The 24009-nt window shown below is 48.3% G+C and overlaps 1 protein-coding gene across 1 annotated transcript in view; it reads right to left on the bottom strand.

The window, feature by feature from the left end:
• aebp1b (AE binding protein 1b) overlaps positions 1-24009 on the bottom strand; it is a 49609-nt gene that overhangs the window by 19263 nt on the left and 6337 nt on the right. The window contains exons 7-20 of the mRNA XM_084439396.1: positions 23885-23959; positions 23608-23682; positions 23235-23309; positions 22965-23036; positions 18948-19013; positions 17790-17813; positions 14297-14548; positions 14036-14145; positions 13689-13828; positions 13433-13517; positions 12950-13094; positions 12734-12822; positions 12180-12303; positions 27-223 (exon numbers count right to left, since the gene is read on the bottom strand). Coding sequence (XP_084295522.1) covers positions 27-223; positions 12180-12303; positions 12734-12822; positions 12950-13094; positions 13433-13517; positions 13689-13828; positions 14036-14145; positions 14297-14548; positions 17790-17813; positions 18948-19013; positions 22965-23036; positions 23235-23309; positions 23608-23682; positions 23885-23959 — 1529 coding nt within the window. The remainder of the gene's footprint in view (positions 1-26; positions 224-12179; positions 12304-12733; positions 12823-12949; positions 13095-13432; positions 13518-13688; positions 13829-14035; positions 14146-14296; positions 14549-17789; positions 17814-18947; positions 19014-22964; positions 23037-23234; positions 23310-23607; positions 23683-23884; positions 23960-24009) is intronic.

Here is a 24009-nt window from a genome sequence, read left to right as displayed (position 1 = left end):
GTCTGCAGTATCTCTGAGTGACTTACCACTGCCAGGGCCTTCTGCTGGCCATCGGGGTTGAGTGACGGAACCAGGTGGATGCGTATCCCGTCCACCAGGCGGCGCGCTCGTGGGTTCCCGTCCTTGTACTCCTTACACAAGTACTGCATCAGCAGCAGCACCAGCTCCCGGCCCGTCGCCTCGTTGCCGTGGAGACCCGCCGTGTAGCGGAACTCTGGCTCACCTGGGAGTCGAGAGAGAGAGGAGGTTCAGGTGATCAACATGACATATACACCGATCGATGACGATGATGACGTTGATGATGATTGACTAATCTTAAAGGGGGAAATAAGCTTATTTGCCATCTTCCCCAGAGTCAGATAAGAAGATACACACCCTTCTTTTCTCTGTGCGTGCAGTAGGAAGCATTGAGACCCGTTAGAGCTGTTAACCTAGGTTAATGTTTAAAATCCACATACAGTGATTGAGCTAAGCTAGGCTAACGGCTCTAATGGGTCTCAATGCTTCCTACTGCACACAGAGAAAAGAAAGGTGTGTATCTTCTTATCTGACTCTCAAAAGTTGTTCCTTTAAGCAAGAAGGCGTCCCTTAAAGCAATGGTTACGCATTATAACCCTAGTTCTATGAGTGGAGCGGAGCCCCACAGGGCTAGCTCCTATTGGCATAAGCGGAGCTACACAACCGCACCATACACACTTGCTGGCACCTCAATAACAAAGGACTGTCCAGCCAGGACACAAGCCATCGCCCCAAGGTGAGCTCATACCAAAAGTTGGTCCACCCAAGCACTGGCCCCACCCGCCACACTTGATCTATCACAACCGAGGGGCAAGGAAAGATACGTGAGGGGAGAGCCGGACCGGAAGCGGTTACACCGTAACATAGCCAGTCCCAGCCTCACCCACAGACAATAGTGGACCGTCACTCATAAGATGGTCCCGCCCTGGTACATCATGTCTAACGCTGAATCGTGCTGGCGGCTGTGCCTAGCACAGACGATGCCATGGAGACAGAGGACATCGATAGAAGATAATAACGGACAAAAGGAGACGGAGACGACCAAGTCACCGCTGCACAAATGTCCTCCACAGACTCCATTAAACAGGGCAACTGACCTGGCCACGCCCTTCGTAGAGTGTGCCCGAACAGCCCCAGGCAGAGGGCGACCCGCAGTCTCATAAGACCTGGAGATGTCCTCACAAATACACAGGGAGAGACACTGTTTAGAGAGTGGTGAGCCCACCTTCCCCGGGCCGTGGCAAACCAACAGCTGGGGGGTAGTACGGACCCCCGCTGTGCGCTGAACATAACCAGTCAACACACGCACAGGACACAATAAGTGATAGTGGGCCTCCTCCTTGCTCACATGAGGTGGAGGATAGAAGCTCTCAGCTCAAAATCCTGTGCACTAAATGCGCCCCGGACCACATTCGGAAGGAAAGATGGATCTGTGCGCGAAACAGCTTTGCTCCAATCACCCGTGATGACTATCAGAGCCAGATGTCTAAGCAAGGAGCAGAGCGATCTTAAAGGTGGGATAGGTAGTTTACTTTTGGCTTTATTTGGTAAAATTGGCATAATATCCTTTCAGCTATCAGTAACAGAAGTGCTCTGAGAATAAACTTGGATCTCCGTGTATAGCGCTGCCTCTGTATTTTGGATTCAAAGAATGCACCGCGCCCGAATGTATTGACCAATCAGGGTCTCTATCTCGCCACACCTACCAGTCATGTTTGAAGGGAGGGACTACATCATGATTGACAGGAGGGAGGGCTGGGTTCTTTTGAAAAAGATGACCAATCGGAGGCCTTGTTGACGTCAAACTACCTACCCCACCTTTAATAGAAAGCCACTTGAGAGAAATTTGCTCCAGTGGTTCAAACAGCGCTTCACACAGCGCGTTCAGAACCAAGAGCAAATCCCAAGGCGGCACCGTAGCTTTACGTACTGGGTGAAGACGGCGCACGCCAGTCAGGAAACGCTTAACCAGGGGATGCCCAAAAACCGTAGTTTTGGTGAACCCCTCATGACATGCGGAAATAGCGCATGCATACACTTTGATAATGGACGCCGCTAAACCGTCACCATTAACTGCGGCAGACGGGTCAAGTATTGAGAGAGTCACTAAATATAAAGACCTTGGTTTATGGCTGGACGATAAACTCTCTTACAAGTCTCATGTGGATAATCTAGCATCCAAGCTACGGCAGAAAATTGGCTTCCTGTATAGGAACCATTCTTGTTTCCCTATGTTTAGTAGGAAGAGAATAATCCATGCTGTCTTTATGTCAGTATTAGACTATGGCGACACAATTTATAGACATGCCCCAGTGTCAACATTGAAACTACAAGACTCTGTTTACCATTCAGCGCTAAGATTTATTACAGGTGATAGATATGAACCCACCACTGTATTCTGTATGATAAGGTGGGCTGGTCATCTCTCACATCAAGACGAAACTATCACTGGTATCTGCTTATTTTTAAGATCATTATTGGCAAACTTCCACTGTATGTCGTCCCTGCTAGACTAGAGCGTAGGCACATATCGGACCCGATCGAATGATCGACTTGTTTTTAAGGTTCCTCGTGTGAACATTGGACTTGGTCAGACTGCCTTTGCTTACGACGCTCCCTGTATGTGGAACGCCCTCCAACAGACTTTAAAGCTTGAGGTGCTTCCTACTATGACAGACTTTAAATCTATGGCCCTTAGCCTTTGCACTTCATCCTGCAATTGTTTTTAATGATTCTATCTGTAACACTGTACATTGATCTGTTGTTCTTTATTATTGATTGTTTATGATTGTGTATGATTGTGTTAGCTCGTCGACACCACAAATGAGGGAAACCTCAGTGTCTAACGAGTTGAAATAAAGGTTTGAAATGAAATTATCCATCACGTGTTGGAGAAATTCCAAAATCGTCTCGACCGAGTAGGACTCGGGAGCGATATCCCTTTCTCCCCACCAGCGTGCAAAAGCAGCCCATTTGCCAGAGTAAACCGAAGCAGTGGAAGCCGCACGCGCTCTCTGATTCGTACTGATCACAGCCGGAGAGAGTCCTCTATCAGACAATCTCCGCCGTTCAAGAGCCAAGCGAGCAGAGGCCGTCCCAGAACCGGGTGCACACACATCGAGCCCTCCGCCTGGGACAGCGCGTTCGGCCAAGGAGGGATGAACCACGGTCCCACAGACATCATGGCCAGGGTTTCCGTTAGAGAAAATCGGTACCGGTCAATGTGTCCAGGAAGATTAGACTTTTCCGGACACACTGGAGAAATTCCGGTCATTATATTATAATATGATATTAGGCCTATTATAGGTGTTTGTCGTGGTGATTGGCCGTTGTGTACAGTAGCTTATATATGCCATTTATTGTCTTATTTCGCATCCGTATGATTAAATGTGTGATAGGCTGTCATGATTCCATGCGCTAGGCCTATATCTAATTGCACAGCCACAAAAATAGTCAGCTTTGAATTGCAACTGTAGGCTAGAACATGAATGTTTATTTCAATTGCATGAATCGGATTTGAGGATGTAGGCTAATTGGTTTGGGATTCGCTCCCTACTAACACACGCAGGTTGCGCAAACGTTCTACATACGGCCGCTATAGGTGACGATTCATCTGCGCCGCGTGCGGAAGTTACGCGGCCATTTACGGAAATGCGAGATCTGCCGATTAGTAGACGCTACGTTAGAACGACACGTCATTCAGAAGTTGCGGCCGCGTGCAAAGAACGCACGTGATCACGTGGGCAGGAACATCCGTTATAAACTCACTTGGCTGACACTAGATTTACAGGTATTTATATGACTTGGTCTGCACGTCTTTTTCGCACGGTGCAAATATGGTGCGGCCGCGTGCAAAAAACGTGGGCAGGAACTTCCGTAATAAACTCACTTGGCTGACACTAGATTTACAGGTATTTATATGACTTGGTCTGCACGTCTTTTTCGCACGGTGCAAATATGGTCACTTACTGACCACTGGCTATATTTAGCATTTGCAGTACCACTGGCTATATTTAGCATTTGCAGTACCACTGGCTATATTTAGCATTTACCAGTACAAAAACGAATTAATGCTATATGGGGATATAGCAGCAAGCATTATGATACAAACCAATATAAGACTGAACACCATTAACAGTTTAGAACATTTTATTACACAAAGTACATTACAAATTAAAAGTATACATATTTACAAGGATGAGGTTTACGGTCTGTCACATTACGCATAGCCAGAAAAGCAAAAAAAAGCATGTACAAGCTCTGGCTAGCAACCCATTATCTGACAATTGCAAAAGTTCTAAAAACAAAAATGAAACAGTGCGCATTCTGTGGCAGGCAGACCGGGAACAGACCGTTGTATCCCACAAAAAAAAGGTAAAAATTTACAAAAACTATTTACAAAAAAGGCATCCATCCTGGCAGGCTGGAAAGGCAGGTTTAGGGAGACGGGCTGGGGGTCACCCAGATCTGAATCGAGGGTCTGGGCAGAAGAGGTCATCCTCATCTGAATACTCCACTGTGGTCAGGGCTGGAGCTGCGGTCAGGGGCTGGGCTGGGGAGGTCAGCTGAGCTGGAGCAGATGCCTAAGGACATAATGAAATGGCTGTAAAAGCAAGTCGCATACGTTCATTGGAAGCGTGCCATGTCACTGGATATGAGAAAATTAACTGCCTGACATCACATACCTTTTTGAATCGAGCAGGGGCATGTTTCAGCATCTCCTGCAGCTGGGCAGACACCTCCGTCACAGTGGTGCTTGGCTTACAGGCCATAACTGCACCTTTTAACCAAAAAGGGAATGGTTTCAATGCACATGGCATGAAGCAAAGACAATGTATTATTTTGCGAAAATATGAACAATCCCTTACGTAATATGACATTGTAGAGGGTCATATTCTTCAGAGGCTTCTTCCCCCTCTTCCCATGGACGCTGTAGACACACCACACTCTGTGTATGGCAATGGCTGACAGCACCCGCCGGACCACATCTGGCAGATCTTTGCCGCCAATGGAACTCAGATATCGTGTCTGCAAAACATAAAGACAATCATTTACTTTTACATTTCCTTAACACTTCCCTGCAAAAATAAGGAACAAAGTTCTGCCCTGAAGTTACTCACCATCTTCCTTTGATGATCCTTGTCCTTCAGCTGCTCCTCCAAGACCAGCAGCTCCTCCTCCGTTTTAGCAGGGTGCAGGTCATCCAGTACTGCTCCCCGATAGCTGTCTGCAGACTCGCCGGACAGTCTCTGCTCCAGCCTCATCATTGTCTGTGCCATCTCCCTCAGACTATGCATGACGCTGGAGAACTGCTGACACATCATCCTCTGGAAGTCTGGATATTAAACACAGATGATGCTATAAGTAATTGTACGGTCCCATAATGGATATTCAGCTCAAAGTATATCCCTACATGCAGCATCAAGTAGTTCACAAAATTCAGCATACCAGCATCTGCAGAGCTTGATGGCAACACTGCTGGAGCTGTTGGTCTCACAGGCGATGGCATCAGAGAACTACCTGAAAACCAGAGGATAAAGGGATGAGCAGGAAACTATGGTGCTGGCGGCGTAGTGATTCTGGCATAAGGGGAAGAATCAACTCGACATGAGACATGTCAGACCCTGACCTGGTCTGGCCGGGGTGTTAATCGCTGATGCATGCTGCTCGTGCCTGGACGTCTGAAGGGCTGAAGGGCCTGGGCTCACAGCGCCTTGGCTCAAAGGACCCGGGCGATGAACATCTACTGCCGAGTAGTGAGATGTGAGATGAGCGAATTAGTGAACTGAGTACATGAGTCTTCAGAAAGTCCTGAGTTAACTGTAAGTGTGCAAATATGCATAGACATTTCACCAACACATGGATACCTGCATTGATAACTGGCAGAGCAGGCCTTCCGGCTCTGGCACCTGGCATAGCTGGTCTGGTCTGAGTTCTGCCGACCGGCTGCCTGGGCACTGGAACATATAGTAGAGGTAAATTAGCTCAGATTAATCAACTCAAGTAATACTCTTTTGGGACTGTTGAATGCACTTTATTATATTACCTTCGTCACTGGAGTCATAGCGTGTGTTGCGCTGTCTCTTCCTTGTGTCTTGGGAGTTAATCCATTGATGACTGCTGCTCAAACACCTTCGCCAAGGCACTGGCTACTTCATAATGCTATGTGTGTTCCTCAGCAGAGACAGAGGTTGTCATGGCTCCTCTTGATGTGCTTGTGGAGGTAGATCTGGGAGGTATAGGAGAATGGGCACTCAGAGCAGGAGAACACCCAAGTCTAGCACAACTCTAACATCACAGCTAGGAGAGCGAATGAGAGAGACCATTAAAAAGGATTATCTCACCTGTAGTACAAGTTCAAATATAGAGTGATTATACGTCATTGTAAATGAGAGCTTACTCTCAATTGATTCACGAGGTTAAATAAAGATTGAATGAATTATGTAGCTAGTGGGGGGTTACAACCACACAACTGTGGAGAGAGAATGAGACACTTGGTTCCCTCCTCTACTGGTGTTCATGGCCATGGCCACACACCTGGAATACTCCAACCCTGATTTAAAGGCATAAAAGTGGGGAACACATTCTTGAGACGGTTCCTAAAACTGGAGGGAAAAAAAACGGGAAAATGATCTTCCCTCTCCTCATCACTCACTTCTGCATGGGGCTGAGCTCTACCCTGTCAGCAGTGGCAATACATGGGATAGCGGCTCAGCACACAGGAGAACTGCACAGAGAGGAAGGAGGAGAGAGAAAACCAACAACAAAAAAGGCAAGAAGGGTTAATAAATGAGCGAATCTTGCAAGTTTGCACTACAGGGAAGCAATTGCTCAATTTCCCTGATATTGTGGCGTCACTGGCGTCAGTGATGCGTCTTATGAATCTCACATGTCTACCGCTAACATTAACTCAAGATCAATATCCCCATTTGTTTATCCCGTCTATGGAAACGTATGTGCATTTGTACTTACGTGTGCCTGCCTTCATTGATGATCAGGTGTTTCTCCACCTAAGGGCTGGCCAGACAGAACCATCAGAGACCATTGGGCTGAGCTGAGGAGAGAGCGACATGTTAGAGTGTATGTGTGCATATGTATATGGTGCTCTTCTGTTAATACTCATGAGGGCATTCAACTGAACAAGACTCACAGAGCCTGTGGTGCTGTCCCAGGACTGCCCCTGGCCACGCCTGTCCCCGTCTTAGCGCCTCTTCCTGTCCTGCTCACCTGCTTCTTGCTCAGTTCAAACAAGAACTGGGAGGTTGGCAACTGAGAGCATGGGAGGGGAGAGAGGGAGAGAGAGAGAGAGTGGGTGGGTGACCCTCTCGTAGGCTGACATGCACACTCCTGGGGACCACGTGATTTCTGACACGTTTAGAGGAACAGGGCAACATGTCTACCACCCTTCACACTCAGTAATTAAATAGATTTTGCAAGACACTATATTAGAAGTCCACATCATGAGTACCTATTATGCAAAATTTGGATTTGTATGTGAGTGAAAACGTAGTACACAATTCTTTACCCGTTTGACAGAATGAGCAACCATTTCAACAGTTAAGAGTAACATGAAATCCACCAAGATGGCTGCTGTAACCAAATGAGCCAAGATGGCTGCTATAACAAATCCTGCTAGCTAGCCTAGCTCCGTTGTTGGGGCTTCTAGTATTCTGTTAACGTTAACTTCGGAAAAATGAATGCCTAAAAACAAACACATACTAACGGTGTCGTGGGTTAATGCGAAATCAATGAGTAAGCGAATTATCGCATTTTATTCCAAGCGATGAAACAGTACGAACGTGCAGGAGCTCACGCGAGCCTGCTGGACTTGAGAAGACTCCACCATTGCCCGTAATTAGGAAACAATGGCCCACGACAACACTTCATAAAAGTTATAGTGTACACAACTGAAATATTCTCAAGTTGCCAAGCCAACATTATAATTTAAGCTACAATTACACAAAAGCTAAAGTTATAACAATAATTGCGAGAGTAATTTTACGTAGGCTACTTAGCTAGCCATGATGTACAGAAAAAGGCTAATCACGTTAGCTGGCTAGCTAGTTAGCTAACATTGGAAAGAGAGCATCTGCATATAGATAATCATTACAAAAGGGTAGCTTGCACATAACGTTGGTGTTTTATCTGGGACGATACCAAAATACATAGTATGTATGTATACATACTAATGTATACATTGAAATTGAGATACTTACAGGATCTGTGTTGTCGCAGGGACAAAGACAGCGTGTTGGCCTTTCTCAATCGTTTCTGTTTCAAACGGAGCGGAATTTTCACCCGTCCTCGTTCTTCTTCTTCTTCGCTGGGTTTAGTGGCGGATCGCAAACAACTTTAATGTGCATACAGCCACCTACTGGCACAGAGTGTGTAACTTGTTTGTCTAGTTCTTCTATTGTGTCACCTAAGAAAGTAGCCCAATGCCTTGCATTCTACGTTCACTGCTCAGCGTTCATTGCTCACATTTAGGTTGCAAAATTAGGAGTTTATTCATAGGCATATTTTTTATCATTATTTTTATTAGGCCTAGACTGCAAATCTTTAGTGTTAATATTAACTGTAAATGAGAAATTACACACAAAACAGACATGCAGGATTTCTCCTCATTATTACAATTCTGTAACTGTATGACTTCAAAATTTATTTTAAAACCTAAGTAATTTACAAATGTTCTGACCCACTGTGACACATTTCCAATAAAGTCAGATTGGGACTGTGATGTAACCACATTGTCACGTTATTTAATTACATCGTAGTTACGGATTTAAGCAGCAGTGGCGGCTACGTTCCCTTACAGTGTCCTTGAGGACGGCTATTTTGGTTATTTTGCGACTGAAAAGGCAAGTGTCAGCTAGGTGTCAGCTAGGTCCGCTGCTGGTACCGTCGCAAAGTTACCACAATTACACCAATGTGTCCCGTCAGTTTTACGTACTGTGTTAGTAGGGCTACAGTATGTGTTTACTAATTTCTCTTTCCAGTTTTAGCCTACCTTTTTATCAATAAAACAGCGTCATATATATAACCATGGACATTGCAGTAGGCTATGAGGATGAGGAGGACATAACTGTTGAGAAACAACTGATAGGCGGGCTGGGCTAAATAAAGAAATGCCACAATGCATGTCTAGATTTATAACATTTGTATTTAAAAGTGCGACATGTAGGCTTCTCGTAACATTTTAATTTAAGGCCAACGGCTGCGCTGATTGGAATTCATAGGCTAGGCCTATAGCCTAATTTTCGGCCTTTTATCAGATAGGCTAAAATAGAACAAAACTCTTTGAAAATAAATATAGCCTCCTTAAATAAAGTGTAAGAACTTACAACGTGCATAGGCTGATTTCCATTCGATATTAATGGGCCTATGCATTTTCGCTTCAAGCTCCGTACCTCGATCGGGCTCCCTCTCGCTTGCTATGGTGGCCCGCTAGCCTATAGGCAGGTTTATCTTACGGCTATTTTTTCATCGCATATGCAGTAGCCTAAACATTAACGGAACAAAATGAATAGGCCTTTTCGTTTTTTTATATTCAAAAGGAATCATAATATATGGAAATTTAATTTTAGACTATTGTACGCCTAATACAATTAGGGGGAATTATTGTGTCCGGACATTATGACCGGAGAGATTTTAATATATCGGACTTCAACAGATTTTTCCGGACAAAAACCGGTAATTACCGGCTAACGGAAACCCTGGTCATGGCCATCACCTCCGCATACCATCTCGTCCAGTGGTGATCTGCCGCTATCAGAATCACTGATAGACCCTCTGACCGCACTCTGGATAGCAATAGTAAAATCAGCCCCATCGGCGGGAAGGCATAAAGCAGAGCCTTCGGCCAGGGGGCATGTGCAAACATGTCCACCCCCAGTGGAGGCTGGTCCTGCTGCTTCAGAGAGAACCAGAGGGGACACTTTGCGTTCTCTCTCAAAGCGAAGGGATCCACCTCTGCCCTGCCGAACAGGGTCCAGAGCTGAGCCACAATCTGAGGATGATGGCTCTACTCCTCCGGAGGAGGCCCGCCTGGGGACATCAGGTCCGCCCCGATATTCAGATGGCCGGCAATGTGCCACGCCGTCAGAGACCGGAGGTTGACATGAGCCCATACAGCATCGCCGCCAGCCAGTGAAGCGCCGGCGACCGAACTCCCCCTTGCCGGTTGATGTACGCTACTGTGGTCTGGTTGTCTGACCGCACCAGTACATTGCGCCCCCGTACTAGGTGGACAAAGTGGGGCAACGCCAGCAACAACGACTCTAATTAAAGGAGGTTGATGTGGCGCGGTTCCCCGAGACGCGTCCGTGAAAACGGCGACGTGAGCAGACACTCTGCCTATTGGAATCCCGTGCGCTATTATGCGCCGGTCCCTCCAATAGTTGAGGACCGCTCCCAACGATCCAGGTATTCGCTCAAGGCGCTGTCTGTGTCTCACAGGATCTAGACCAAACCATGCGAACCACCTCTATGTGCGCGTCATGTGTAACAGGCCCAGGGACACCACCACATGGGCCACCGCCATCAGGCCTAGAAGGTGCATGATCGACAGAACCGACACCTTCAGAGAAGTACGAAATACGCATAGACATTTCTCGAGCGTTTCCCTCCTTGGATCGGACAGACATGCTCTCATTGTGCCCGTGTCCAGATTAATACCTAAGTTAACAATCTGACAGGCCGGTCACAGAGCGCTCTTCTCCCAGTTGACCGCAAACCCCCGGTTGATGAGATGTCTCACCACCGTGGCAGTGTGCGTCAGAGCCAACAAAGGCAACGGAGCCAGAACCAGCAGGTCGTCCAGGTACGCAAGGATCCTGATGCCCTGCCGGCGCAGCAGTCTCGCTGCCTCCACACAATTGGAGAAGGTTCTGGGGGCGAGCGCGTAACCAAACGGAAGTCTGGTATACTCGTACGCCACCCCCAGGAAGGCAAAACGCAAAAACTTCTGATACCGAGGAGTTATCGGTACGTGGACGTACAGTAAGCGTCTTTCAGGTCCATGCTGGTGCAAAAATCGCCAGGGAGAAACACCTCTAGCATTTGCCGCACCGTAAGCATATGGAACTTCAGATTTGTTGTTTGTTCTGTTAAACAGGCGGAGGTCCAATATTGGCCTCAGGCCCCCCTTTTTCTTTGGTATGATGAAGTAGCAGGAATAAAATCTGCTGCTCTGACGGGACCAGAGTCATCACTCCCTTCGATAAAAGCCCCACAATCTCTGCTGTTAGAGCTGCAGCTTGATCGGGACGCGGTATCACCGTCTCCACCACGCCCGTGAAGCGCAGAGGGGGGCAGCAAAACTGAATGGAATACCCCTCTGTTAGAAGGCACTCTAACCAGCTGTCCAGGAGGCACTCCTCCTGCCAGACTGTTAAGTGATCGGAAAGAGGCTGTGCCAGAGATCGCGGCATCAGATCGAGGAACCTGCCGTAGTCTACCTTGGCCCTGACTGCCACTGGATAGTGGAGAAACTCCGGTGTCCTGGTCCAAGGCGGGCCATCCTCGAAAGTGACATGAAAAATCCTTGCAGGAAGTTTTGTGTCCCGATACAGTACAGGGTGACTGGCATTTCTGTTGAGTTTCTTTATTCACAGAATGAGGAAGTGAGTCTACAGGGTCCACATTACTAACAACCTGCCGTTGCTCTTCCCATTCAGAGAAAACGGCAGTGTCTCGTAACACAGGGAATCCCACCGTCTCATTTGCATAATCTGCCAACATCACACAGAGTAGCTAGGCGCAAGGTAGACGAGTGGAGCTGCTCCCACCAGCAGTCGGTCCATAGGGTGAGACAATTCCGAACAGGGCAGTACAGCCACGCCACTTGACCTGATCACACACATCCCCGTATCAGCCCCATAAGCGAGACCGGTTGGTGTCACGTCTGCTGCAGAAGCAGGAAAAGACACCGCAGCTCGAACTTGTGGGCATTCAGAGCCGGCGAGACCTGCGGTAGTCACGTCTGCTCTTACAGCAGAAAAAAGACTCCGTGGCTCGAGCCGCACTCATCACCGTTTTCCGATGGGACCGGACCCAGATAGGGATGGTCCCGTCATGCACACTAACGGGTGAGCTAATACCGTCTCGTGGAGTAGACTGTTTGGTCTAGCGTGGGTGTTCTGTCCCATCTCTGTGGCTCTCACCTGTCTCGTGCTGGGTGGGGTTGTCAGATATAACCATGGCCAGGATGTCCAAACCCTTGGAGCTCTGACCCAAGCTGTAGATGTTGGTGATGTTGGGACACTCGTCATTCACAGACTTCATCAGCTGCACAAAGACACAGCACACAGAGACAGAGAGTGAGAGAGACAGACAGACAGCGCACAGAGACCGATATTAACATACAATATGAGTTCAGCTCATGTTGAAGATCACTTGATAGTGTGGGACTGTTTCCCCCTATACAGGTGGCTGGTAGTTAACTATGTTGAACAGATTTGATCACGACTGGGATGAGGAGTTTAGTTAGAAGATAACCTGACAGGGTTCTGGTTCAGGTAGAAGGTAACCTGACAGGGTTCTGGTTCAGTTAGAAGGTAACCTGACAGGGTTCTGGTTCAGGTAGAAGGTAACCTGACAGGGTTCTGGTTCAGGTAGAAGGTAACCTGACAGGGTTCTGGTTTAGTTAGAAGGTAACCTGACAGGGTTCTGGTTCAGGTAGAAGGTAACCTGACAGGGATCCCAGAGGGGCGCTCACCGTGACCATGTCAGAGTAGTTGTGGTGTCTGAAGTCGAGGTAGTCCACTGGAGTCACCTCATTCTGACGGTAGTGGATCACGTTTGGGTCTGAGGACAGAGACACACAGTCATGAGCGTGTGCCTGAGTGTGAATACCAGCCTGCACGTATGTGTGTGTGTGTGTGTGTGTGTGTGTGTGTGTGTGTGTGTGTGTGTGTGTGTGTGTGTGTCTCACCAGGCAGAGGGCAGCCCAGGATCTCCAGCCTCATACACAGACTGCCGTTCCAGCTCTGAGGGAACACTCTGATGTAACGCGCTAACACAGGCTCAGCAAACTGGTTCATCACCGGAGTGTCCTTATCACTGTTCCCAAGGAACACCTGCAGGAAGGAAGGGAGGGGGAGGGAGAGGAAAAGACCGGCAGGGGGAGGAAGAGTGGAGTTAGGAGAGAGAGAGAGAGAGAGAGGGAGGAGGGGAGAGAGAGGAGAGAGGGAGGAGGAGAGAGGATGAGAAATGGAGGAGAGAGAGAGGAGGGAGGGGCAGGAGGAGGAGAAGACAGAGGCAAACATGAGAAAAGGGTGAAGAGATGGAGGAATATTACTCAAATTAACAAAACACATGATGAGAGGATGAGAGAGAGAGAGAGGAGAGAGAGAGAGCGTAGGAGGAGGATGTTGACAGTAGGGTGTGGTGGTATGGACCAGTGATGTGGACCCACCCAGTCAGAGTATCCGTCGTGGATGGACGTCCACTCTCGGCTGTCGTTGCTGAAACCCACGTGGTACGACGTCACAAAGTCTGTCCTGGAACAACACCCGACCACAGAGTTCACTTGTCAAGGTTCAGCCTGTATGTGCGTGTTGTGCGTGTGTGTACGTGTGTGTGAGGGCCTGTTCAACCATTAACCAGCTTGCCGACCTTCCCCTTGATCTGTGTGTGTGTGTGTGTGTGTGTGTGTGTGTGTGAGGACCTACTCATTGCTGGAGTCTCGTCCCTGGGTGATAACGCCGGTGAACTCGGTGACTCTGCGCGCATCGACCTCAAACCAGTGGATCTTGTCCTCGCCGTTCGCACACCAAGCCCCGCCCCTCATGTCCTCCTCGTCGTCGGAGCCCTGGGAACCACGGAAACCACACAAGGTTCTAGCGATTTGGTAATTATGACGGGACAACTGTATGGTTCTATGTGTGTTCCACAAGGTTCTACATATGTTCCAGTGGACATGTTGTTCTAGGTGACAGGAGGTTCTACACGTGTTCTAGATGACTGGAGGCTCTAAAGGTCCAGAGAAACTGTGGTTCTGGTGCAGCGGTTCTGGTACCTGCATGTTGAGTCGGGCCCGTTGAGGTCCAAAGCCGTACCCTGACATGGAAGAGGCCAGGAGCTGGTCCGGCTCTACCCTGTGGGACTCCAGCCCCAGGGGGGGACACTCTTAGAACACACACACACACACAGAGGCACACACACACACACACACACACACACACACACACACACACACACACACACCAAGTGAGATTATAGGCTGACAGTGATGGTAGGCAGGTTCTGTGTTTAATTGGCTGAGGGCTGATGCTCTTACTCTTTGGCTCCTTGAAGACACGTGGTCTCTTCCTGGCTCTCTCCTCCTCCTCTCTCCTCTTCTGGGCTCTCTCCTCCTCCTCTCTCCTCTTCTGGCCTCTCTCCTCCTCCTCTCTCCTCTTCTGGCCTCTCTCCTCCTCCTCTCTCCTCTTCTGGCCTCTCTCCTCCTCCTCTCTCCTCTGCTGATCTCTCTCCTCCTTCTTCCTCTGCTGAGCTCTCTCCTTCTCCTCCTCTCTCCTCTGCTGAGCTTTCTCTGTCAACACACACACACACACACACACACACACACACACACACACACACACACTGTCTTATACTTATATTCTGCTACGCTTGCACTTTGGCTCCAGCACTAGATGATGCTCTTAGTCACTTGTTTAGACAGGAGATGCTCAGCTGAGTTGTGGTGAGTGTTCTACCTGACTACCTACGGCAAATGCTAATGTTGTAAGTCGCTTGACTGTAATGTAAAGTCATGTAGTGTAAATTATTCTAAAGTAATGTAAAGTAATGTGGTGTAATGTAATGTAAGGTAGTGTTAAGTAATGTAATGCACTGTAAAGTAATGTGATGTACTGTAAAGTAATGTGGTGTAAAGTAATGTAATGTTAAGTACTGAAAAGTACTGTAAAATAATGTAAAGTAATCTGATGTACTGTAAAGTAATGTAAATTAATGTGATGTACTGTAAAGTAATGTAAATGAATGTACTGTAAAGTAATGTTAAGTAATGTTATATAATTTAACGTAAAGTAAAGTAAAGTACCATGTACCGCTGAGTACCATGGCTCAAGTGTCAAGTGCACTGATGCTCTGTGTGTGTGTGTGTGTGTGTGTGTGTGTGTGTGTGTGTGTGTTTGTGTGTGAGTAGGCCTAACCCCTAACTCTCCTCCACCCCAAACTCTACCCCCCTGGAGCCCACACCTCCCCCCACCTCTACAGGCCTGACCTACATCCTCTCACCACAGAGGACTGGGAACTGAGGCCTGACCTACATCCTCTCACCACAGAGGACTGGGAACTGAGGCCTGACCTACATCCTCTCACCACAGAGGACTGGGAACTGAGGCCTGACCTACATCCTCTCACCACAGAGGACTGGGAACTGAGTCCTGACCTACATCCTCTCACCACAGAGGACTGGGAACTGAGTCCTGACCTACATCCTCCCTGGTTGAAAACACCATATATCTCCCCTGTCCACTGTCATTGGCTAACCGCCCCCCACACCCGGAATGTCCCCCCATGTGATTGGTTGAGAGCTGTGGCCGCGCTCTAACCATGCAGGATACAGGACACAGCAGCTGGGTCTCATCTGCTGCCTGTAACGACTCTCTCTCCCCCCAGCTCTGCCTGTCAACATCGCTCCTCCTCAAACAGCCCACTTTCTCTACCTCTCTATTTCTCTCTTTCTTTCTATCACGCTGTCTCTCTCACCCACCCTCTCTATCTCTTTCTCTCTCCCTCTCTTTCTGTTTCTCCTTCTCTTTCTCTGTCTCTCTTTCTCTCTCTCTGGTTTCTCCGTGTTTTTCCTGCATACGTAACCCCTGGCAACCCCGGGCTCTCTCTCCCTGCCCCAGGCAGCTCCCCTGACCCTTCTAACAGGCCATCATTCTACTCCAGGGCACACACACACTCACACAGGCGCGCACACACACTCACACACACACACTCACACAGGCGTGCACACACACTCACACCGGCACACACACACACTCACACAGGCGCGCACACACACTCACACAGGCACACACACACACTCACACAGGCACACACACACACTCGCACAGGCGCGCACACACACTCACACAGGCGCGCACACACACGCACACAGGCACACACACACACTCACACAGGCGTGCACACACAGTGTGTGTGGGGCCCTCTGTCTGCATAGTGACAGACTGATCACATCTGTGATCAATAGAAACCAGTGCAGCATTTCACTGTGACTGTACACCGTACATTACATGTGACAGATAAAAGGTAGATTGATCTTCATCAAAGCCAGGGGAACGACGGTCATCCTCCATCAGTCAGTGTTATCTCTGAGTGGTAGGTCAGAGGTCAGGGTTCAGCTCAGGGTCATGTCCGGGTCCTGTGATGTACACTGTAATATCCAGTACAAAGGCTTGGCTGGATCATACATGTGCTGGATGACAAGTGAGGCCTGCATACCTCTCTCTCTCTATCTATCCATCTCTTGTTCTCTATCCCCCTCTCTCTTTCTCTCTCTCTCTCTCTACCTCTCTCTCTATCTATCCATCTCTTGCTCTCTCTCTCTCTCTACCTCTCTCTATCTATCTATCTCTTGCTCTCTACCCCCCCCCCCCCCTCTCTCTCTCTCTCTCTCTGTGGTGGGTTAGGGTATGCAGAAGTGGTCCTATGGGGGGACACTGGCAGCTACTCCCTCAGTTCCTAGTCCTCTGTGGTGAGAGGATGTAGGTCAGGCCTCAGTTCCCAGTCCTCTGTGGTGAGAGGATGTAGGTCAGGCCTCAGTTCCCAGTCCTCTGTGGTGAGAGGATGTAGGTCAGGCCTCAGTTCCCAGTCCTCTGTGGTGAGAGGATGTAGGTCAGGCCTGTGGAGGTGGGGGGAGGTGTGGGCTCCAGGGGGGTAGGGTTGGGGTGGAGGAGAGTTAGGGGTTAGGCCTACTAGGGAGGGGCTTGGGTTGATGTTAGGGTTGGTGTTGGGGTTGGTGTTAGGGTTGGTGTTGGGGCTGGTGTTAGGGCTGGTATTGGGGTTGGTTTTAGAGCTGGTGTTGGTGTTGGTGTTGGTGTTGGTGTTGGTGTTGATGCTGGTGTTAGGGTTGGTGTTGGGGTTGGTGTTAGGGCTGGTGTTGGGGTTGGTGTTGGGGTTGGTAGTGGGGCTGGTGTTAGGGTTGGTGTTAGGGTTTGTGTTGGGGCTGGTGTTAGGGTTGGTGTTAGGGTTGGTGTTGGGGCCGGTGTTGGGGCTGTTGTTAGGGGTGGTGTTGGGGTTGGTGTTGGGGCTGGTGTTAGGGCTGGTGTTGGGGTTGGTATTAGGGTTGGTGTTGGGGGTGGTGTTGGGGCTGGTGTTAGGTCTGGTGTTGGGGGTGGTGTTGGGGCTGGTGTTAGGGCTGGTGTTGGGGGCTGTGTTGGGGTGGTGTTGGGGTTGGTGTTAGGGCTGTGTTGGGGGTGGTGTTGGGGCTGTGTTGTGGTGGTGTTGGGGCTGGTGTTAGGGTGGTGTTGGGGCTGCGTTGGGGTGGTGTTGGGGCTGGTGTTAGGGCTGGTGTTAGTTTGGTGTTGGGGCTGTGTTGGGGGTGGTGTTGGGGCTGATGTTGGGGGTGGTGTTGGGGCTGGTGTTAGGGTGGTGTTGGGGCTGTGTTGGGGGTGGTGTTGGGGGTGGTGTTGGGGCTGGTGTTGGGGGTAGTGTTGGGGTAGTGTTGGTGTTGGGGGTGGTGTTGGGCTGATGTTGGGGGTGGGGGTGGTGTTGGGGTGGTGTTAGGGCTGTGTTGGGGGTGGTGTTGGGGTTCTTACCTCTCGCCTCCCTTTCTCTGATCGCTGTGGGAAACAACAAGCACAGATGAATCAGAAGGTGAGTCCACCATGTTTTCCTTCTCCTCCTCCTCCTCCTCTTCCTCCCTCCTGCTCCTCCTCCTCCTCTCCTCTTCCTCCCCTTCACCGTTACTCCACACACATCGGCTCAGTTGTGCCTCCTAGCCCCGCCCTCAGAAGGTCTATCCTGTAGCTCGCTGAGTGCAGAGATGTGATAAGGTTCTAGTAATATGATAATGTTATAATAATAATAAGTAATATTAGAGTCTGGAGGGAGACTAGGGCTAGAGTGCACTCTGAGGACAAGTGTTTATACAGTAGAGTGAGTGAGTGTACGTGTGTGTGCATGCACGTTTGTGTGTGTGTGTGTGTGTGTGTGTGTACTGCAAGTGTGTGCGTGTGTGTACTGTACTGTGAGTGTGTGTGTATGTATGTGTGTGCATGTGTGTGAGTGTGTTCTGTATGTTTGTGTGCATGTGTGCATGCAAGTGTGTGTGTGTGTATGTGTGTGCGTGTGAGTGTGTACTGTATGTGCGCGTGGGTGTGTGTGTGTGTGTGTGCATGCATGCAGTGTGTGCGTGCGTCTGTGTGTGTGTGTTTGCGTGCGTGCATGCGAGTGTGTTTGTGTGTGTGTGTGTGTGAGAGAGAGAGAGATCAAGAGAGATTGAAGAAATGTGTGTGTGTGTGTGTTTTTATGCTCCACATATCTGGAACAAACTTCCAGAAAACTGCAGGTCTGCTGCAACTCTTGGTTCTTTTAAAACAAGCTTGAAGACTTTTCTTTTTGCCACTGCTTTCTAAGAGGAGCTATGTTTACCAGTATACTGCACTGTAACTTTTATTCCTATATTCTATTTGTCCTGCTTTTTGTTTAAATGTCTATAATGACTTGCTTTTTGTTTTAATGCTTTTAATTTGTCCTGCCTTTTGTTTTAAATGTCTATAATGTCTTGCTTTTTGTTTTAATGCTTTTAATGTCTCATGTAAAGCACCTTGAATTGCCCTGTGGCTGAAATGTGCTATATAAATAAACTTGCCTTGCCTTGCCTTGTGTGTGTATATATATGTGTGTGTGTGTGTGTGTGTGTGTGTGTGTGTGTGTGTGTGTGTGTGTGTGTGTGTGTGTGTGTGTGAACTCACAGTCCCCGTAGTCGAGGTCCTCATACCAGGGGCCTTCGTAGGGAGGAGGCTCTGCAGAGGGCATCTCTGATGGGAGAAAGATATAGACGACACACACACACATCATCACACACACTCTCTCTCTCACACGCACGCACACACACACATCATCACACACTCTCTCTCTCACACACACACACACATACACATCATCACACACACATCATCACACAAACGCACACTCACACAAACACACATCATCGCACCTACTCTTTCTCTCTCTCTCTCACACACACACACACACATCATCACACAAACACACATCATAACACAAACATACACTTACACAAACACACATCATCACACAAACACACACTCTCTCACCCACACATCATCACACAAACACACTCTCTCTCTAACACACACACACACACATGAACACACACGCACGCGCACACACACACGTCATCATCATCACACAAACACACACACAAACACACATCATCTCACAAACACACATCATCACTCAAACACACACTCTCACACAAATACACATCATCGCACAAACACACACACAAACACACATCATCTCACAAAAACACATCATCACTCAAACACACACTCTCACACAAATACACATCATCGCACAAACACACACTCTCACACAAATACAAATCATCTCACAAACACACATCATCACTCAAACACACACTCTCACACAAATACACATCATCTCACAAACACACATCATCGCACAAACACACACTCTCACACAAATACACATCATCGCACAAACACACTCTCACACAAATACACATCATCTCACAAACACATATCACTCAAACACACACTCTCACACAAATACACATCATCGCACAAACACACACTCTCACATAAATACACATTATCTCACAAACACACATCATCACTCAAACACACACTCTCACACAAATACACATCATCGCACAAAAACACACTCTCACACAAATACACATCTTCTCACAAACACACATCATCACTCAAACACACACTCTCACACAAATACACATCATCTCACAAACACACATCATCACTCAAACACACACTCTCACACAAATACACAGGGGCGAATTCACTAAAGGATTGCGCAGCTTTTCCTGACGCAAAGCCTGTGCAAATAAGTCAAAAATTATGTTTGCTATTCACAAAGCCCTCGCAAAGGGTGAAATACGGTGTTAACTGCGTTGCGTTCGTCATTGCGTTGCTCTGCGCCGGTGTTATTAGCTGATATTTAAATTAGGTAATATGGGCGGAGAATGTTCCCCTTTCTATGCAAATGAACATTATTGCAAAACCCGCCCAATTCACAAACATCGGCGCAAATTGCCTCACGCAGTTAAAGTGAAATTATTACCGTTTTCAGAAACGTGGTGGTATTGAAGCGCAAGGGGTGTGTCGCGGCCAGCCTGTCCGCTGATCATGTCAGCAGTGATTGTTGCGAGGCGAAGGCATCGCAATGCCAGGCATGTTGTTCGTGAGAGAATATTTAGACGAAGGTCACTTTTTGATTTAACACTAGAACCACAGCGGTAACTGTTTGGACACCAGAGCGCGCAGCTCTTCAGTCAACTGGAGGATGAAGTCGCGTCTGGGGAGGCTCAGTTGACTATGCGTCTCTCCACCCGTCCCCAGCGAGTCCAAGCCCCCCCAATGAATATAATAGCCTACATAGCACGAAACTGTGCGTATAATAGTCTATACGCGAAACTGCGCATTCCCTATAGCTGTTCATTGAACGGCTGGGGGCCGATATAGGTATAAATAAATAAATAAAAACATAGCCTACACAATATTTGTTTTATTTGAATGGTCTTGAAAATATTTTGCTTTTGTATCATAGGTGACGGCAGGTATCATCTTCAGCCATGGATGATGACTCCCGTGCGTAATCCTTCCAACGTTGGAGAGGCGGTGTACAACCGGGCTCACATCAGGACGCGCGGTGTGATTGAGTGCACATTTGGAATCCTGAAAAGCCGTTTAGATGCCTAGATCGTACCGGTGGGGCAATGTTATACACTCCCCCAAAAGTATGCCAGATCATCGTGCTGCAACTTGCATAACATAAAATGACAATTTTTCCTTTGTTCGTCTTTTTAAATCATTCCACCTCCGTTTGCAGTCTTCCGCGTTTACACACACAAATGGCACTGACTGATTGGGAAATTAAACCCCAAATATGATATTTTGCTGCAGTCGTGATATTTTTTGCCGAAAGCTGTGAGACATGTTTTTGAACCTCGTCCGTGAGGCCTTCAAGTTCGCTGTCGGAAAATCGTATCTTTCTTTTTCTGTCTGCCATCGTCCAATGATATGCATACGAGTTGTATGCGCTGTATGCGCAGTATTTATAGTCATTTCCTATATCAGCAGCAAATTGCACTCAGCCGCAAACACCGAATGGGCGTGTTTGCGCTGGGATATTATTAGCGCAATGTCTTTAGTGAATAGGTTTTTAAAACGGAGCACATAGCGGGCGCAACTGACGCGCAATATTATGGTGCAATTAGCGGGCGCAATTTGCTTTAGTGAATTCGCCCCACAGTGTCTGTTGAACAGACAAGCGCTCTCACATGTGTCCGAGCCCCAGCAGTGTGTGATCAGCTACAGATGGGGGGCTGTACATCTGAGGCTGAGAGCCTGTGAAGTGGTCTCCTCATTACACACTGACGAGGCCGGCTTCTGACGCGCTCAACGCTGGGACTGCCCCCCCTCCCAGACTGTGTGAGACCGCCCCCCTCCCAGACTGTCTGAGACCGCCCCCCTCCCAGACTGTCTGAGACTGCCCCCCCGCCCAGACTCTCTGAGACTGCCCCCCCTCCCAGACTCTCTGAGACTGCCCCCCCGCCCAGACTGTCTGAGACTGCCCCCCCCTCCAGACTGTCTGAGACTGCCCTCCCCCTCCAGACTGTCTGAGACTGCCCCCCCCCCCGCCCAGACTCTCTGAGACTGCCCCCCCTCCCAGACTGTTGTGGAGCCTCTGAAACCTCTAAGTCACATTTGCAGCAGTTACAACTGCTGAGTCACCTAGTAGGGAATATTACGACCCTTGTTAAATCTCATTTACAGAGTATATAAACAACTGTGGAGTCATCTAGGGAGAACACAGCCCTGAACCTGATCTGGGGTGGGGAGCCCCGACCGCACTCCCACACGCTGACCATGGAAAACGCAGAGCGCTTAACTGTAGCTGCCCACGGTCTGTGATGTCATCTCCGGGCTGGGAGCGCTGATGCCCCCTGCACACTGCTCTGAGGGCGTATTCACGTATTCATGTTAGTGTGCACCATTGATGCGCACCAAAAGCGAAAGTGATACATTTGTTTAATTTCTCAGCTACTGCGGTTTGCTTTCACACAGCATTTTCTTTACTCTGGTCCAAATGCAGCACCACAAGTCACCTGAAAAGGCTCAGTGCTGTCATTGGTCAATATCTTTCTGGGGGCGGGTGCAAGAGCGTCATGAAAAACTCCCGGGAAGAACAAATTTATAATGGTTTATAAGATAGTTGCGTCGGTCCGAGGTCGCGCGCTTTCACACCATAACTAGTGCGCACAAGAATTTGGTTGAAGCCGCTCCGAGACCACCCCTTCTGGAGGGTCTCGGTGTCGCTGTTTTGGTTTTGTTTTGCGCACCTGAGTGCGATTGCTGTGTTCACACAGGCCTAAACGAAGCACTCTCGGGCCCAAAGCTCGCTTGGTGCGCACTAACTAGTGTCTGTGTGAATACACCCTGAGTCTGTATCTGCTCCACCCCCCGACTCTCCCCTGTATGTCATTCACTAGTTTAGTTAGTTTAGTTCATGACTGTGTTTGTGTCTCTCACTCTCATGAACGTACCTCATCTTCTTTAGACCTAAAATGTTTTCTAGGCTAGCTGGCTCTCCTTGCTTAGCTTAATTGATTAATTGGTTAGTCAATTAATGTATTAATTGAATGGTTGGTTAATTGAATGGTTAATTGATTGATCAGTGTACTGTGTGATTGACAGGAAGATCACCTGTGATGATGTAGTCCACAGAGTCTGTAGGGTTGACCTCACCTTCGTGGAACGGAAGAATATCTGGTTCATCTAGACAAATGGACAGCAGAAAGAGAGAGAGAGAGAGAGAGAGAGAGGGGGGGGGGGGGGGGTTACTGTATATGCTCCAACCCTCAACTTACAACTTATACCTAGAGTATAACTCACTAGGCTAGCTCACTGATGGAATGACTCATGGATTAAGTTAATTGATTGATCAGTGTACTGTGTGATTGACAGGAAGATCACCTGTGATGGTGTAGTCAACAGAGTCTGTAGGGTTGACCTCCTCGCCTTCGTGGAACGGAAGAATATCTGGTTCATCTAGACAAATGGACAGCAGAAAGAGAGAGAGAGAGAGAGAGAGAGAGAGAGAAAGACAGCGAGTCAGAGAAAGACAAGGTCAGAGAGAAAGAGGAAGAGAGGGAGAGAGAAAGAGAGAGTGAGAGAAAGAAAAAGATAGAGACAGAGAGAGAGGGAGAGAGAGAGAGAGAGAGAGAGAGAGAGAGAGAGAGAGGGGTGGGGAGCTATTGTATCTGTTCCTGCCCTCAGCTTCTGTCACTGACTGAATGATGAAGTTAATTGATTGATCAGTGTACTGTGTGATTGACAGGAAGATCACCTGTGATGATGTAGTCAACAGAGTCTATAGGGTTGACCTCCTCGCCTTCGTGGAACGAAAGAATATCTGGTTCATCTAGACAAATGGACAGCAGAAAGAGAGAGAGAGAGAGAGAGAGAGAGAGAGAGAGGGGGAGGGGGGTTACTGTATATGCTCCAACACTCAACTTACAACTTATACCTAGAGTATAACTCACTAGGCTAGCTCACTGATGGAATGACTCATGGATTAAGTTAATTGATTGATCAGTGTACTGTGTGATTGACAGGAAGATCACCTGTGATGGTGTAGTCAACAGAGTCTGTAGGGTTGACCTCCTCGCCTTCGTGGAACGGAAGAATATCTGGTTCATCTAGACAAATGGACAGCAGAAAGAGAGAGAGAGAGAGAGAGAGAGAGAGA

The sequence above is a fragment of the Borostomias antarcticus genome (assembly GCF_949987555.1).
Source record: "Borostomias antarcticus genome assembly, chromosome: 6".
NCBI lineage: Eukaryota > Metazoa > Chordata > Actinopteri > Stomiiformes > Stomiidae > Borostomias > Borostomias antarcticus.
The sequence above is the reverse complement of the archived record's forward strand: the minus strand, read 5'-3'. Positions and strand labels throughout refer to the sequence as shown.